This window comes from Accipiter gentilis, chromosome 30 (genome assembly GCF_929443795.1).
Source record: "Accipiter gentilis chromosome 30, bAccGen1.1, whole genome shotgun sequence".
Lineage (NCBI taxonomy): Eukaryota > Metazoa > Chordata > Aves > Accipitriformes > Accipitridae > Astur > Astur gentilis.
Window position 1 is genome coordinate 21,334,610 of NC_064909.1, and position 16,173 is coordinate 21,350,782.

The 16,173-nt window shown below is 57.8% G+C and overlaps 2 protein-coding genes across 6 annotated transcripts in view; both read left to right on the forward strand.

Annotated features, from left to right (window-relative positions):
• LOC126052553 (cullin-9-like) overlaps positions 1 to 456 on the forward strand; it is a 35,565-nt gene extending 35,109 nt beyond the window's left edge. For 4 of the 5 annotated variants that reach the window (XR_007510081.1, XR_007510080.1, XR_007510083.1 and 1 more), the window contains one exon: positions 19 to 456. The gene's annotated coding sequence lies outside the window, so the exon portion shown is untranslated. The remainder of the gene's footprint in view (positions 1 to 18) is intronic. The other variant, XR_007510082.1, reaches the window with a different exon arrangement.
• Positions 456 to 15,539, forward strand: LOC126052554 (maestro heat-like repeat-containing protein family member 2B). Its single transcript, XM_049833379.1, has 27 exons — positions 456 to 813; positions 3,518 to 3,628; positions 3,876 to 4,015; positions 4,363 to 4,485; positions 5,018 to 5,183; positions 5,671 to 5,769; positions 6,314 to 6,465; positions 6,753 to 6,875; positions 7,535 to 7,602; positions 7,829 to 7,964; positions 8,072 to 8,167; positions 8,398 to 8,502; positions 8,708 to 8,831; positions 9,288 to 9,397; positions 9,833 to 9,985; positions 10,654 to 10,808; positions 11,055 to 11,217; positions 11,482 to 11,675; positions 12,029 to 12,166; positions 12,323 to 12,434; positions 12,637 to 12,783; positions 13,262 to 13,444; positions 13,992 to 14,144; positions 14,359 to 14,481; positions 14,755 to 14,857; positions 15,222 to 15,301; positions 15,441 to 15,539. The coding sequence occupies exons 2-26, from the start codon at positions 3,604 to 3,606 to the stop codon at positions 15,284 to 15,286; spliced, it is 3,156 nt and encodes a 1,051-aa protein (XP_049689336.1). The 5' UTR covers positions 456 to 813; positions 3,518 to 3,603; the 3' UTR covers positions 15,287 to 15,301; positions 15,441 to 15,539.
• Positions 15,540 to 16,173: the final 634 nt, after the last annotated feature.

Consider the following 16,173-nt stretch of genomic DNA (forward strand, 5'->3'; position numbering starts at 1 on the left):
TCTGATGTCTCTTTGCAGTGCCAGACTGGATTCATGCTTCTTTCACAGGGTCTTCTTTCCCTGCTGATTCTGCCAAGCCTATTCTCTTGGCTGTGGTTTTGCTCAATAGTAAGTAGGGACAGTGGGAATCTCATTTATCCATTCATGCACGTCACTAAGTGGATGATGAGGCATTTGGCTATTTATTGATCACTGTTACGCTTTCAGCCCAGCTGGCAGCAAAGCACCACACAGCCGCTTGCTCGCTCCCCACCACCCGCCCCGGCCACGGTAGGATGAGGAGAAAAGGTAAAGAAAGGCTCGTGGGTCGAGACAAGGACTGGGAGGCATCACTCCCCGCTTATGGTCACGGGCAAAAGACAGGCTCAACTGGAGGAAGAAACCAAATCAATTTAATTTACTACAAATCAAATCAAAACAAGGATACTGAGAAGTAAAACCAAACCTTCCTCCCATCCCTCCCTCCTTCCTGGCTCAGCTCCATTCCCGAATTCTCTACCTCCTCCCCAGCAGCAGCACAGGGGCATGGGAATGGGAGTTGGGGTCAGTTCCTCACACGTTGTCTCTGCCGCTCCTTCTTCCTCAGGGGGAGGACTCCTCACTCTTCCCCTGCTCCAGCGTGGGCTCCCTCCCGTGGGAGACAGTCCTCCACGAACTTCTCCAACGTGGTTCCTTCCCACGGGAGACAGTCCTTCACGAACTGCTCCAACGTGGGTCCTTCCCATGGGCTGCAGTCCTTCAGGTACAGCCTGCTCCAGCGCGGGCTTTCCCATGGAGTCACAGTCATCTTTGGGGCATCCGACTGCTTCACCGGTAAGATTTGCCCTCAGGCCTCCTAGCAGAGCCTTGTAGGAGTGAAGTAGTGGAAGATAGAATTAGGGACCACTCAAGTCCATTAGACAATTAAGTCGATAGTACCAGATGGGATGCAAAGGGCTGGCAGGTGCCACGAGGCCGCTCTTCATCATCCTTAAAAAGCCATGGCGATCGGGGATGCTCCCAGTGACTGGAAAAAAGCGGACTGTGTATCTATTGTCAAGAAGGACAATCCAGGAAACAAGAGGGCAGTCAGCCTCACTTCAGTCCTTGGGAAAGATCTGGAACTGTATATTGGCTGACGACACTATAAAATTCGTGGTTCGTCAAGAAGTTATTGAGAATTAATTTAGAAAGTTGTGAATTGCTCCAGGAGGAAGGGAAGAGAAAGTTCTATCAATTTGGGACCCAAAAACAGTCATGGTGATTCCAGAAGCGGTTTGTGGTGAGACCCTGGTCTCAGAATGGAAGATTTCTGCTCCAAATGTCATCCTTCTGAGACCTAGGGACCGGAGGAAGGAAGAATTTTTGTCATTGGACTAGGTTGCTCTGTCAGGGCTATGGAATTGCCAAGTTTGGAAAGGACAAAATCAGTAACAACTGGAGAGAATTTTATAGGGGCATTCCCTACAAGAAGCTCATTAGTGCCTTACCACTAAGAGCAAACGTCTGCGCCAAGAGGGAGTTTCTAGCAGGGGGTAGACAGGAAATTCAAGTTAAGATCTACCAGTATTGTCCAAGCTGAGCGTGAGTTGCTCCTGGATTAGTGGGTATTGCCCTGCAGGTCGGGCAGTGGGGATCAAAAGACTTAATCAACAGCGTGTTCTACTGGCTGAAGAATCTCGAAAGAAGGACTGGCAAGATTCTAACAAGCCACTCCGAAGATATCACCAAAAATGATCCTTCAGGGATCCCCACGCGGAGGACTGAAGCACCCAACATCGTGTCCAACCCCATGCTGGTGGGACTGGGGGATGCCTGCCCAGCAGACTGGATTCCTTAGTCCTGGGATACTGCAAGCCTCAGGGATCTCGGTCCCAAGGCACATAGCTACGCGCAAAGCAGGCGTCCCCAGTCTGTTGTAGCAGTGGGGCTCGGGAACGCTCCCACAAAACACTGTGCCCACCACTCGTGTACTGGCAGGGCACTTTTAGGCTATCGAAAATGCCACCGCCCTTGGCAAGGAAGTTAAGATTACGATTAAGGGGTTAAGAAGAAGTTTACAGTTTGGGTTAGGGTCATTAGGGTTACGGTTTGGGTTAGGATTAGCGTAAGGGTTAGGTTGCAATTAGGGTTAAGGGGTAGTGTTGTGGTTAGGGCGCTATTAGCATTAGGGTTTGGTTAGGGGCCTTAGGGTTATGGCTACTAGAATTAGCGTTAGGGCTAGGGGTTAGACTGAGGTCCGCAACCTCGGGGGCCGTGGGGCAAAGGGGCCGCAGGACCGCAGGGCTGTGACGTGAGTGAGGCACAAGGGTGATCTGGTTATAAGGGGAAAAATGCCGACCAGAAGAAGATGTTTGCTGAAATAGTGGCAGGGACAATGCCTGCCAGCCTGGGAACCATGATCCTGTGAACGCAGCTGGGGACGAGAAGCATCCTTGAGAAGTGTGGCTGGTATCTCTGAAGTGCAGCTCAGCACCGAGAAACCAAGGACCTCCTGGCATACTATCAATAAGCACAAAACCAAGGAACTGTGACGGTAACTTTATCATCTGAAAAGATGAAAAATAGTCTGGAAAAAGGGGAAAAACATCCTGAGATAAAACCAGTGCTTGCAACTTGATTTTGCTCAAGTATTGCTGGGGTTCTCCCGGTCAAGGCATTCCAATGACATCAGCGCTCTGCTCAGCTTTAGGAAAGGCTTCCTTAGTTTTGCAGAAGTCCAGGCGTAGCAGAATTACCAAACCCACCTCGGCTCACGACTGCCAACGGTCCTCGCTGTCTAAGCCCTTCTCTCCATGCCCAGGCCTGTGCGGGTAAAGGCAATGATGTGCTGGCTGCTATAACGTGCTGGGGTTGGAAACATACACGTTAGCAGTGGCACTGGCAAGGTCGTGAGCAATATATCCTTCTGTTTTGGCGTTTTTGCCAGCTTCGAGTTGCCATTCTGTTCTAGACTGTCCTCGTTCTGTTCTAGACGGGGGAGAGTGGCGCTCGATGTTCTCTCTGCTGCTCAGCTTTGTCTCAGCCTACCGTTTTCTATCTTAATATAGAGGGAAAAGACACCTTTAGGGAGAGAGAGAGAGATGGAGTCATTTGCCTGGACCAAAATTACATCGGTGATTATCAACGGAAAGGTCTCTGCGGGGAAAAGGGGGAGGTCTCCCGCAGGTAACACAGAATAGCAGCTCCTGGAGCGAACCCAGCCTCTATCAGAAAGGAAAAAGCGGGGATTTAAAGTATTGATGAGTAACCACAACTCCAGCTAAACTCAGTGGGATCTACTCTTTCCCCCGAGCCCACAAAGGGCTGCAGTGACACGGGGCCAGGGGCCCTGCAGCGCAGGGTTTCCCCGTTCCCTACGGCTTGAATTTGCCTGTAGCCCGCAAATGGTTTTTAGCAATAGCTTTCTCGAAAGACCCATCCTCGCCCTGGGTCCGTGCTGTTCCCCCCTGCAGGGACCCAAGGTGAAGTGTTCTGTGACATCATCGCGTTCCGTGATGATGTCACAATGTTCGGTTCTAATGTTCTAATGTCCCAGCGTCCCTCCCTGGGCCAGTTGCTCCCAGCTTTCACAGGAGGAAGACCTGGAGAGACCAGTCTGTCCATCCAGGGAATCCTGCTGCGATGAGGTGGCTGAGAGTGCTTGAAGGTGAGGGGCTGGCAGGGGGCTAAAGCGCGCTGGAGGCAGGACCCATCGCGGTCGTCCGCGGTGGACCGAGTCCCCTCGAGGTTTGAGCATCTCCAAGGACGGAGAGCCCACCGGTGGCCTCGCTGGCCTCTCGTGACTCTTGCTGCAAATGTCCGCCCTGGATGTCTAATGGGGGTTGACCTCCAGCTTGTCTCCATCCACGCCGTGGCTGGGCCCTTCCGAAAGCTGTTGGATTCTTCCCTTCCAGGTTGTTGCCCGTGCGTAGGTCGCCCATCGAGACCTACGCATCCCGGGTACAGAAGCAGGGTGATGGGTTCCGTCCCTGTGGCGGGCCCCACCGTTGCTGCCATCGCGACTTCTCTGTTGGAGCGTCTACAAGACAACGAGGTGAGACGGGGGCATCCCACTGTGCTGCCAGAGGCTTGAGGGCTTCCCCCCCTGCCCCAGCCCTGCCTTCCCTGCCCATGTCCCGCGTCCGAACGTTCCCTCTGGTGCTGGGCTGTGTCCATAGGAGCGGTGGGTTTGGGGAGGACCTCGGGTCGGTGGCCGGTGCTCGGACACCATCTGCAGGGCAGCTGCTCCCTCCGCTCCTTTCTGTCGCAGACACGAGCTGGGGGCACGAGGCGATGGTGCCGTTCGCAGGCTCTCCGGAGAGCAAGGGCTGGCAGCTCGCAGCTCCCCGGGAACGAGGGCAAAATGAGGCTTAATTTCTCCTTTCTGTGGTCTGTCCTCAGGGTGACCGGGTGCGGAATTACCGCCAGCTGGAGAGCACCTTGCAGGGAAGTGACAGCCGTTTGCCCAGCGGTCTCTTGAACCGCCTGATAGCTGAAGCCTCTGGTGACATAAGAGCCGCCCAGGTGAGCTTGTTCTCTTTGAAGACGGAGGTTCCCCAATGCCCCTGTGAGAGCTCCTTCTCCTGGGGAGCCCTCCTCGTAGAGGAGAGACCGTATCCAGTTCCGCACTGGGCTGCGTATAAAGCCAGCGAGCCCCTCTGTGCCAGGCAACTGATGAGCCGTGCTTGGAGGACGGAGCTGGGACACACAGGCTCCCAATTCCAGCTGCTGGCAAGTCTTGGCTTAGGGAGAGGCTCTAGGGACTCGTTCTTGTGGGGCATTTGGCGAGGGCCTGTCGAGAGCTCCGGAGAGGGGCGGACACGGTCTGCCTGGGGAGAGAGTTGGGTTCAAGTCTCTGTTGCCCGTCCTGCTCGCCTTCCCCGGGGCACAAAAAGCAGCAGATGCCTGGCCTGGGACGCAGACGTCCCCATGGGGTCTTGCTGGGGAGACAGGAGTGTCTCTCGGCTGGCCTTGAGGTCGTTGCTGGCCGGTTTATCCCCATCCGAGCGCCTCAGCCTTTTTCTCGCGGAGCGTTTCACCTATGGTGCTTTTTCAGGGTGTGACTGACGACGTGAGGACAGCCGCTAGTGACATCCTGGTGGCACTGGCTGGTTCCCACTTCCATTTCGTGATGTCTGAGCTCCAGGGACTTCTGAAAGCCGTGGGGGGAATCCCTGAGGAATTTGTCTTTGTCACCCTGGGCAAACTGTCCAGCAGCTACGGTATGGAACCCTGGCCTCCTGCTTTGAGTGATGGTCCGTGATAACCAGGAGAGGGGATCCTTCCCTTCCCAGATGCTCCGTCCCAACTGGAGGGCTATGGGGTTGCGGTGCCTCCTTGCCAGGCTCCATTTCCAGGGCTGGGGCTGAGCGGGAGCTCTGCCTCACAGCCTCAGTCGTGGTGCTCTGAGGGCAGGAAGGTGTCAGGGACTAAACCTTCAGGGGCTCTGCCCCACACCGTCCTCCCCATGCCCGCCCAAGCCCTTCCCTGCTCCCTCTCAGGAAAGCAGGAGCCCTCCTCATCCTCGGGGACCTCCCCGTCCCTCAGATATCACTCACGTCCCCCTGGCCCTGCAGCATGTCCCCCCCATCCCAACGCTCCTGGCCCTTCTGCTGGGCAGTGCCGTTGAGGGCTGGACCCCAGGGCCCCCCCCGACGGCTCCGGCTGACTGCGTCCACGCTCTATCCCTCTGCCTTGCCCTCTCCACAGCCCTGCGATGCATCCCTTTTGTCGGAATGACGCTGCTCGCCCTCCACGCCGTCCTGAGCCGAGTGGGGAGCGGACGGGTCTGGCGTGCCGTCTGCGGCGGTGAGTGTCGGACCCTCAGCCGTGGCCCTGAGGGAAGGGGAAGGGTACGGGCTGGCTCGCTCCGATCTCGGCACGGGCACAGCGGGTCCGAGCCCGATCTCACTATTTCGGCAACGCCAAACCGCCGTGAGCGTGTAGGAACGGCGGGTGAAGCGTCAGAGGTTTCTGGTGGGCAGGACGTGGAGATGCTGGGTACCTGCACAGAGGAGCTCAGGGGTGCCTTTGTGCTGCCTGGTCCTGAGCCTTTTGACCGGCTTCACGTGCCTGCGCTGAAGGGCAAATATTTGGGCAGGGAAGGGTGAGGGGTGCAGCGGGTATAGGCTGGAGGGGAACAGGCACGTGAGGAGGAGAAGCTGCGGCAGGGAGGAGAAGAGAAAGAGCGCAGACACCTCGAGTGCGCGGTTTGCGCCTGAATCCAGATGTGGCCTCAAGCCAAAAGCTGGCAAGCTGGGGGCCGTGCTGAAAGCAGGCTTGGGTGAGGGTGAGAGGTACCCTTCCCGCCGCAGGCGCTCCACGTGCCCCTTTTTCCCTTCTTTTGGTGCAGTTCTGGAGCAATGGTCGAAAGGGGTGAAGACTTACTTCTGCTCCTGGGACAAATGCCCCTTCCCTCGCGTCGGGGAAGCGCAGCTCTGCAAACACGTTTATCCCCTCTATTGCTACGTGGTGCAAAACTGGCTGGGCTGCGAGGAGGAAGAGGTGAGGGCAGCTGCCTTTCCAGCCCAGGGACTGAGAAAGCCCCCCCCAGGCCAGGAGTCTGCCAGTACCGTGCCCAACGTACTATTTGGTACTATTCGGCTGATAAGAAGCAGCCAAATCCTGGGACCTTTTAGCAGCGGGGTGTTGGGTGCCCGCATGGGGAATTGCTTTTCGTCCTCCGGAGCGAGCCCTTCTTCTGCAAGGTACCTCTCTCTGGGAGGGGTAGGACTCGTGGGCAGGGGTCGCTGAGCGCTCGGCAGATCTTCAGCCCTCTCTTCCCTCTCCAGGACAAGCAAGCTGTCCTGAGGGCGGTGGCTGCCATGATTGGCGTCCTCCTGCGCGAGGAGCAGCACCGGCAATACACCTGGAATGAGCTCCTCCTGTACCAAGACGTTTTCTGGGTGACCAAGGTCAGGCACGGCCGTGGGGTCTGTGCAAGTACCACAAGGTCAGGGGGCTGCTGGGTGCCAGAGGAGCCAGGGAGCCTTTACTGAAAGAACAGGGAGAGCAGAGGAGCCCTGAGGCTTCTTTCAGGCAAGAGAAGAGCAACCCAGGAGGGAGCCGAGAGTTACTGGGGCTTATCTCCTGTGGAAGGGATGCTCTGCCATCTCCCTGGGGCTCTGGTGTGCCTGAGGAGCTCTGCCCTGGTGCCCAGAGCCATGACCAGCCCTGTCAGACACGGGGAGAGGTCCCACGGGTGGGAAGCCACGGCAGGTGATGAGGGCAGTTCTGGATTTCCTCAAGGAGCCGCTCAACGCCAGCGCCCGTGGCCGTTCAGCACGGGATGTGGGGGGGCACTTCCTTGGCAAGTTCAACCCCATCTCGGGCAAAGCCGCCTTGCAAAGCCAGGGTGCTGGTAGGAACGGGGCATTCTGCGTCGTTCGATGCTAAAGAGCGATCGCCAAAACGCAGGCAGCGTGGGCTGGCGGGGCTGGCTAGAAAAGCTTCTTGTACCAGCCCCGCCAGTAGAAGCGTGCAAGTGTTTCTACGCAGGTCTGGCAGCAGAACCTGTCCCCTCCAAAAAGCCTGTCCCCACCGCCCACTTTTTGTGTGTCTCTCGAACTTGCAGGACTTGACAATGGAGAAGCCCTGGCACTCCATGGTGTCCCAAGTGTTTCTCAGTCTGGTGCAGTTGAGGTAAGGTCCACGGCCCAGACCCTCGGACTCACGCCGTTTCCCCACCCGGAGCCCTGTGGCCTTAAGCGTAGTTCTGGGAGTAGCAGGGTCTGCGGGGTGGGACGGCGTTTCTCGTTTCTGATGTCTCTCTATTAGGACAAACCCAGTTGTCATTCGAGCTGCTCTGGAGACAGGTAGTGAGTCCCCATGTTGTTTTTCTCTGCCCTTTTTTTTTTTCTCTGGCCAGGATGCTGAAGCCATCTTTGAGCAGGAGGAAAAGTTGCAGCCTGCTGGCTGAGTGCTGCCACACCATCTTGTCCTTTCCTTCCAAGAAGAAGATGGAAAAGATAGGGAAGGTAGCGAGGCAAACTCGGAAGATACAGGTACCCGCCATCCTGGCACTGCCCACCTCTTGGCCAGGATCCCCCCTCAGCGTGCCCTGGCAGCCCCCCGTGATGCCAAACCTCAGTCCTCCTTTTCTTGCTTTCAGACCCTGCACTTGCTGTGCTTGGAAGGTCTGGGCCAGATGTTAGCAGTCCTTCTCGAGGCGGAGGTGACCTCCACCTGCTTCGAGGATGTGGTCCATGTGAGCAGCCATGGGGTGATGGGGAAAGAGTCGCCTCGAAGCTGGGGCGGAGATTTGGGGGGGGGCTTAGAGAGCGGGGCTGCGAAGGCAGCACTGCCAGTGCTCGGTGGGTCTGGGGGCCGTGCCGAGCCGCAGGGCAGGCCATTGGGGAAGGGTCCAGAGGAGGGAGACGGAGGGACGTCGGGGAGAGAAAGATGCCCATCGTGAGACAGGATAACCCCCTGCGCCAGGTCCTGCAGTGCTGGCTCACCTCGGCCAAAGCGTGGGAGCGGGAGAGGGCCTTGCGGGTCTGCGCCCGGCTGCTGGGTGACTGCGAGGAGCGATTCGAGGTCACGGTGAGTAGGGAGCTCCTGTGTGCCCCGTGCCTCTCCCAGAAGAGAGCCCTGCTTGGCTGGGCGCTGGGTTTCAGGTCTTGCGGAGTGTCAGGGCGGCACCTCTGCCCTCTCCTCTGCCCGATCCCTGCTCCGGGCAGCATGGCCGGGAGAGGTGAGCGGGCACCGGGTCTCCCTGCGACCCTTTTGCCGCCTCTTGCCCCTGCAGGGAGGATGCGCTTGCAAGAAATTTGGCATCTTGGTGGGGCTGCTGGGACCTCTGACTGCCGAATCCCTGGCCACGTCCCGCCGCTGGGCAGGGGTCTGCCTGGGTCACCTTCTCCAAATGCAAGGTGAGGACAGAGGGGGCTTGCCAGGCTTGGTCAGGAAAATCTGCCCAGGACCAGAGGGGAAATCCGTTAGCTGCCCAGAGTTTTGGAGCAGGGACTTCAGCTGCTGGCCCAGAGCGTGAGGTTGGGGAGGGGGTTCTGGTTAAACCCCTCTCCAGCCAGCCAAGAAATGCTCTCCACAAGGGAGGAGGGTTGTAGACGGGGTGTTCTGTGGCCGTACAAAATCACTGTCCCCGCAAAGAAACTGGTTAGAAGTGAGTTCTTGCCCGCGCTTCAGGGAGCAGCATCCCTCTGTGCTGAGGACGTTTCCTCCCTCCCAGAGCCATCCCTGTCACATCCCGCTGCGCCGAATTCCTGGCCTTTGCTGCCCCAACCCCGGGTCCTCCTTTTTCGATAGCTGGGGCTGATGGTTGGGTTCCTGTAAATGTGACTCTCCTTTTTACCTGGTGCTTCTCCCAGCCAAGACCAGGAAGATGCCACGCAGGGAGAGGGACATTGCGTGCCTGCATAAAGGGCTGGACACCACCGACGACGTGCCTCTGCTTGAGACCTCTTGCGAAATAGCAAAGGTAACCGGCCCCGGTACGGGGCTTGGCGACTGGGCTCCTGCACATCCCCCTGGTCCCTCCAGGTTCCCACGCCATTTCCAGAGGGAGCTGCCATGCCAGCACCTCCGTTGTTGGCAAGTGGCAGGAGGCTCCGAGACGTGCCTGGCCTTTAGGCACGCTGTCAAAGGAGCGGATACCACGTCGTGTTTGCGTGTGTGTGTGCGTGTGCACGAGAGAGTGCTGTTGTCAGAAGACGAGCTTTGGGGATAAGCGAACGTGAGGGGAGGCACTTCTAAATCTCTTGGCTCCGTAAAATATAAATGGCAGGAGCGTACTGGGATTGCCCCTTCCATGACAGGCGGCCCGCTGAACTTAAGAGTCCCTTCAAGGCTCCTTCCCGTTCTGCAGAGATGCAGAGTTGTGACCGGGTCTCTCCTCTTTCTGATTTCACTCCAGACTGTCTGCAAGTATTTCCCCCCAGCACAGGCCACAGACTTCATGAGCACCATCACGGAAAGCCTGAAGTGTACTAGAGACGAGCGTGCATGGGCCGCTGAGGTGTGGATGATTACCTTTCTGGAAAAATGTGGACAGCAAATATATCAGGAGGTAAGAGGGACATTTTTTGCGGCTTGGCTTTGACTTTTCTCTGTTGGCTGTTGCTCTGCATCTCGCGCAGTTGACACAAGCTAAAGAAACGCAGCCTGTGTGCCGAGACGAAGGGCATCACCGGTCCGAGCTGCGTGTTAGCGTCTTCTGCCACATTCTGCTCTGTGGAGCAGGGGGGCACGGGCACGGGCAGTCCAAAGTCTCCTGGGGGAGCAGGTCCTTGCCGTGAGACAGTTACCTCTGGGATGCACCAACCTTCCCGTTCCTGGCATTTTACTCTGAGGCTTCTTTATGGGCTTGGAGCGTGGTTTTGGTTTTGAACTTGCATTGCCACAGCCGGGTGGTCAGGGTTACCCAGGGTGTTCGGTGAGAAACCTGTCCATCTCTCGGGTGTACGCAAAGTGCTCAGCCCCTGGCACCGCTGGGCCCAGGCAAGCGCAGCAACCGAGGGCACGTGAGTGTTTGCGCGCCAAGGGCACGCTCGCCCCGACCCGTGAGCCAGGTCTTGGGCAGAGCGGCACGGTGAAGTTTAGGAAGTTTGGGACTAGACCCTGACACCGTGTCAAGGGAGCAGGCGTTGCTCGTGAACCAATTGACCGTGTTTGTGTTCTGTAGAAGTACGGGAAAAGGACGCGTTGTGGCATTCTTTCTCGTCTTCTTCCTTTCAGGTGCCAGAAGTCCTGCATGTCCTTCACAGCCGCATGCAGACCATGCAAAAGAACACCCACAGGCCCCTCCTGCTCCACGCAGTGTATCTCCTGGCCTGCTTTCGCCATAAGCCTGTGGTCGACAGCCTTCTCCAGAAACGTCTGCCCATGGACAGGTCCGTGCACTCCCATCTTGCCCCTCTGTGATGAAACGTGGCTTGCCTGTGTTAAGAGGAATCCAAAGAAGAACAAGGTCACTCGTCTCCCAAAAGTCGGAGCATTGCAAGGCCATGTGCTCCCATCTCCGGAAAAAACCAGGCATCATAAGCCCCACTGCTGACCAGGAGAGCGTTTGGGCTCTGGTGAGGGCACCGCAGGTACCGAGGGTATGAGCTCAAGGGTGAATGTCTCTTGCCCTGCAGGGACACGATGGAGCTCTGGAGGATCCTGGGGAGAAGCAGCCTTGGGGTGCAGGTCCTGAAGTACTTAACACAGAAGTTGGAGGCAGCGGGAGAGAACAGCCCTGGGCCCCGCTCCTCCGCTCACGAACCAGACCACAGCCAGGCTGCTCTGGAGCCCCTCATGGTATGCTCGATGGCAGAGGCGTTCCTGCAGCTTCGTGTCTGCTTTCTGGCAAACGCCTGGGGAGACTGCACAGGGTTAATGTGCTGGGGCATCTCAGCATTAGTGCTGTGAGGGGCTGGGTCACATTTTTCTGGTCCTGGACCTCAAGGCTGTCCCTGGCATGAGACGTGCAGGCAGCAAAAGCTCCCCAAGGCAGGCAGCGGGACTGCACTGGTGGGAAAAGCCCTTGTTTAATGGGTGTTTCTTGGCCGAATTTCCCTGCAGATTCCCTGTGCCATCTCCAAGGTGGTGTTCGTGCTGCCAGACAAGGGAAAGGTCCAGCACCTGCTTTCCCATCTCCTGCCTGGCCTCCTGGGTGAGATCAGCAAGGCGCTGGGCAAGGTGATGGTGCTTGCCCCTCTCAGATACCAGAGAGGGCTCTTCTTCAGTGCATCAAGGAGGGAAGACAAGACACGCAAGTAAGGAGCGGGAGGGGCAGGGAAGTTGGGGAGCTTTACTTCCTCTGCTCCTGGTCCTCAAGGGTTGGGAGAAACTGGGGCCGTTTCTGGCCTGCAAGTCATGCTTCATAAAACGCTGGTAAGAAGAGCCCTTGGGCATCTGGCATCGAGGGAGCACGGGGACCCTGGGTTTCCTCCTGCTGTCAGTGGCCTGAGGCATGGCAAAGGATGAAAATGTCCATTTTCATGGACGCGGAGTTTGGGATGAGTGAACCAACACCTCCCGAGGCAGCGGAGCCTTTTAGCTCTGCTACAGACAAATCTTCCCTGGACATGCTGTGACCTGAGATGTCTTTGGTCTTTCTTTTTCCCAGCCCTTACTGTGAGGCTCTAGAGCTGGTGCTGAGCAGATGCATGGAGAAGAGATGGCTGCAGCTTCTAGGGAGGCAGGGGTTGTGGGCATCCCTCAGAAAGCCACAGGCTCACGCTGATGCCGTGTGCCTCCTGACGAGGTGAGATCTTCTTCTTGCGTCTCACCTTCTTGTGGGTGGCTGTGCCTGGGGAAATGGCTGCCAGGGCCATTCCCATGTGTCCAGAGAGCTGGGGAAGTTTTGGGTCGTGGCCTGTGTCCTTGCCACATGACCGTGAGTTGCCTTCTCTGTGTGCAGTGTCCTGCTTCGCAACCAGCTGGTCACAAGGGGTGTGATATGGACCCTCTCCCAGTGGCTGAACTCCCCCTCGGAAAACCTGCAGCTCACAGCGACAGCTTTCTTTGCTGAGGTGAGGCAACAGGAGGGGAAGGAAGGGTGCAGAGGGCTTCTCTGAGAAAACTGCTGCTTGGGACGCCTCTTTCTGAAGGAAGAAGGTGCCAGAAGAGAGCGTCACCATCCAAGGGACCCAACGGATCCTCGTTTCTACGAAGCCCGTTCGCGTGGTGTGCCTCGACTTAGGTGGCACTCACGGGCATATTGCTTTATTGCAGCTGATGAAGGATCCGCCCGAGATGGAGAAGAAGTCCCTGGAAACGGTCCTAGGCATCTTGGTGGAGAAATCCCAGCATGGAATCAGCGCTGTGCAGCAGATGGCAGTGAGAGGCCTGGGCAACGCCATCATGGGAGCACCCAAGGAGGTGAGACCAACTTTTGCCCTTTCTGACTGCAGCCCCTCACTGGCAAGAGCCTGGTGAAGAGCGGCAAGGGGCTTTGGCAGCTTGGGCAGGCTAGTAAAGGCAAACAGGGCTCTTTCCTGAGACCACACTCCTTCGCCTGATGTCAACAGGGTGGCAAAGGGGAAACCTGGTGCCAAAGAAATGACCTTACCCTTCCCATAGGCGGCGTCTGCACAGCACCCTACGTTGGGATTGGAGGTGCATTCAGTGCTGCAAAAGTCAGGGTTCCCAGCATCTGAAGGGACTATCTATATTAGTCTTTCTTTCTAGCGCTAGCTCTGATAAATAGCACATTAAGAGGTATTTCACAGAGTCTGAGTGCCTTTATGAGGGGATCACGACGGGACAGCACCTCCCGGTGCAAAACATCAGCCATGGTAAAAAGAAGCCGTTCGGGTCAGGACTGGCGAGAAGCTTGTGGGTGTCTTTGGCTTTGCAGGTGCAGAAGCACACGGCGGCCATCCTGGAGGTGCTGCAGAGGGGCCTGGAGAACACCACGTGTCCTGTGGTGGCTGCCGAGAGCATGCTGGCGCTGGCGGAGGTGGTGAGGAAGCTGAAGGCAGAGGGCTTGGGGTCTGCCTTCAAAGACATTGCCAGGTCCACCAAGAAGTTCTTTGAGGCGGTGAGTGAAATAACTTTCTCCTGCTTGTCTGAGGGGTAGTGGGGTGGGCTGGGACCTCCCCACGCTGCGGGGAGGGTGTCTGCTGGCGGAACGTCTGCTTTGAGCCTTTTTCCCCACTGTTCTGTGGGTAGGGTGGGTTGTCCTGTGAAGTGCCCGTGTTTCCCCCAGGACAACAGGGTCTCTCACGTGCCCCTGCGGTTTCTGGGGCATTAGACAGCTCCCCTGCCAGAAAGGATGCTCAGGTGCCATGAGACTCCCCGTAGACTGGGAGTCACACTCGGACTCACGACTTATGGGACAGGGAAGGAATCTGGATGAGGCAACCTTCTTTCCAAACCTGGGTTCCAAAAGACAGTTTTCCAAAGAACACTGACTTACTGATCAGTGATTCTTGGTTCGGTTCTTTACATACTGGCTTCTTGAGGGTGGGAATGAGCGGACGACAGCTATTTCTTGGGCTGCCACCCTCCACGGGCAGCGCGCGATTGTTGACGTGGTAGGGGGTGCCCTGGTTACCCAGCTGACAGATGGGGTCTGTGAATTGCAGGAGCCAGATGTCCTTCGCTTTGCAGCCTTCACCCTCTACGCTGCCCTGGCCACTGCCGCCTCCAGGAAAAGACCCTTCTTCATCAGAGAAGTGTGGGAAACCTGGGTCAGCCTTCTCTTGCACCTCCAGGATCCCGACCCTGACGTTTCCAATGTAAGAGCCCCCAGATCTTATTTGCAAAACTGTCGAAAGCTGCTTGGTGAATTGCTGCAGGCAGCGCCCTCCCCGCCTGGAGACTGCGCCTGGGGCAGCCCCCTCTGCTAGGGAGAGCTCAGCAGAGCTCGGCTGGATGAGCTTCCCGGGAAGGACCCCAGCCACTCCAACGAGGGAGGAACAACGTGGCACGACTCTCTTTTTTTTTTTTCAGGTGTGCAGGACCACCCTCTACGTCTGCACTCCATTCCTGGTGCTGGAGCGGGTGCAGGAGACCATCGTCACCTGCATCGGGCTGAGCGCAGCCCAGCTGCAGTACGAGGTTGGCCATTGCCTGGTGAGTGAGCTGCGTCCCGGGGAGACGTCGCAGCCGCAGGGCTGTTGCCCCAAACCGAGAAGGGAGCGTGAGGCGACACGCCAAGGGTGGGCAGGATGGGAGCCGGGCAGGATGGGAGCCGGGCAGGATGGGAGCCGGGCAGCTGGTGCTGAGACACAGCCTGCCCTCCTGGCTACCTGCTCGCTCTGTCTCCTTCCTCTTGTGGCCGACCGCGGGTCAGCGGAGCGGCCGTTTTAGCCAGCGAAGAAATCGTGCCTCTTTGCTTCCCCCAAGGTCAGACATGCCCCTGCTATGTGGGAGAGGCTCCACGGCATCGCCAGGAGCCGCCGCCTGGAGAACGGCCAAGCGCTGCACCCTGCCGCCAGCGCAGTCCTAGGTGAGAGTCAGGGCTGGAGCCCGAAGCCGCGCTCCCCACGGACACAGCCGCAGGGGATTGCGCTTTCCCCGTCCGCCCAGGGAGACCGGGGCCAGCCGTGGCAGGGCGGCCGCAGAAGGGTTGGCTCAGGGCTCGGCGCGAGCGGAGGGGAAGGCGACAGCGTGCGGAGCCGGCGCTGGTGGGGTGGCCGGGCGCCGCACGAAGCGATGCTCGGCTCTGCCTGCTGCTACGTCCCGACTGTAAAGTTCTGATCTTTCCAGCCTTCCCCTCCAGCTCCCCGAGCGTGTCCCAGGCGTAGGGGAGGGCCGCGAGACAGGGCTGGAGGGCAACGCTCTGACATTTGCCTCTTTGTCCCGTGCCTTAGGAGACATCCTGGAAGAAACAAGAAGCCTTGGCGGCTCTTGGCAGCAGCAGCAGCAGCAGGAATGAGGGTCCCCTCTTCAGGTAGGTTTGAGCGGAGCTGAGCTCTGGCTCTGCAGGTCAGGGAGGAGGTCAGAGGCTTGGCAGCCAAAAGCCTGGCTTGGAGCAGAAGGGGAGCACGCAGCAAGGCCAGCTCCTCATCACCCCTCCTGTGTCACTGCAGCTTTCCGTCGCCTGCGGCCAGGGGCAGTCAGCGTCTTCCGTGACTGTGGACCACGATGGGCATGGGCTACTGGTGGCAATAAATTTCCTTTCATCATCACACCGATGGAGAGCTGATCTTTCTTTCCTAGAGACGGCGGGGCCAGGACAGGGCCATGCACCCACGGGAGCTGGCTGACGTGACCATGAGGCTGCTCTCAATGATCTTGGGAATGTTGCGGCAATTGGGAAAGGTTCCCGAGGACTGGGAGAAAGCAAATGTGGCTCCTGTCTTCAGGAAGGGCCAGAAAGGAGATCCTTGTCATTCTTGCTTTGACCATGCTTTGACCATTTGCTCCATCCTTTGGAAGAGGATGGAGCAGAACATGCTGGGAACAGGGGAGACCAAAGGATGTTGTTTACTTTGGGTTTAGTTAGCGTTTTGACACCTTCTCCCATTAACGCCCTCGCTGACAAGGTGACAGAGTCCACTAAGAGGCTGCAGAGGGGGACCAAAACCCGTTCTCGTGCCTGCCCAGGGGGCTGCAACTTCTGGCACAAAACCCCAGGAGAGGATCGCCCGCTAGCCATGCGCCAAGTGTGGGCACCGGCGCTGATGCAATGTCCGCTCCTCACGAGGGATGCGGACAATGTGGCAGAGCGTGCCCTCGGCTAGTTGGCAGGTGACAGGGTCTCAGCGTCCTGTACTCCTTGACCGGCTACTTTCAGATGCTCCGCATGAGGAGGGCTTAAGG

What these genes read in the sequence shown, in the direction of transcription:
- LOC126052554 (XM_049833379.1), top strand. Translation starts at nt 3,604, where the DNA reads ATGAGGTGGCTGAGAGTGCTTGAAG. An exon ending in AGCGTCTACAAGACAACGAG is followed by an intron (nt 4,016 to 4,362) that starts GTGAGACGGGGG and finishes GTCTGTCCTCAG; the next exon opens with GGTGACCGGGTGCGGAATTA. An exon ending in ACGTTTTCTGGGTGACCAAG is followed by an intron (nt 6,876 to 7,534) that starts GTCAGGCACGGC and finishes TCGAACTTGCAG; the next exon opens with GACTTGACAATGGAGAAGCC.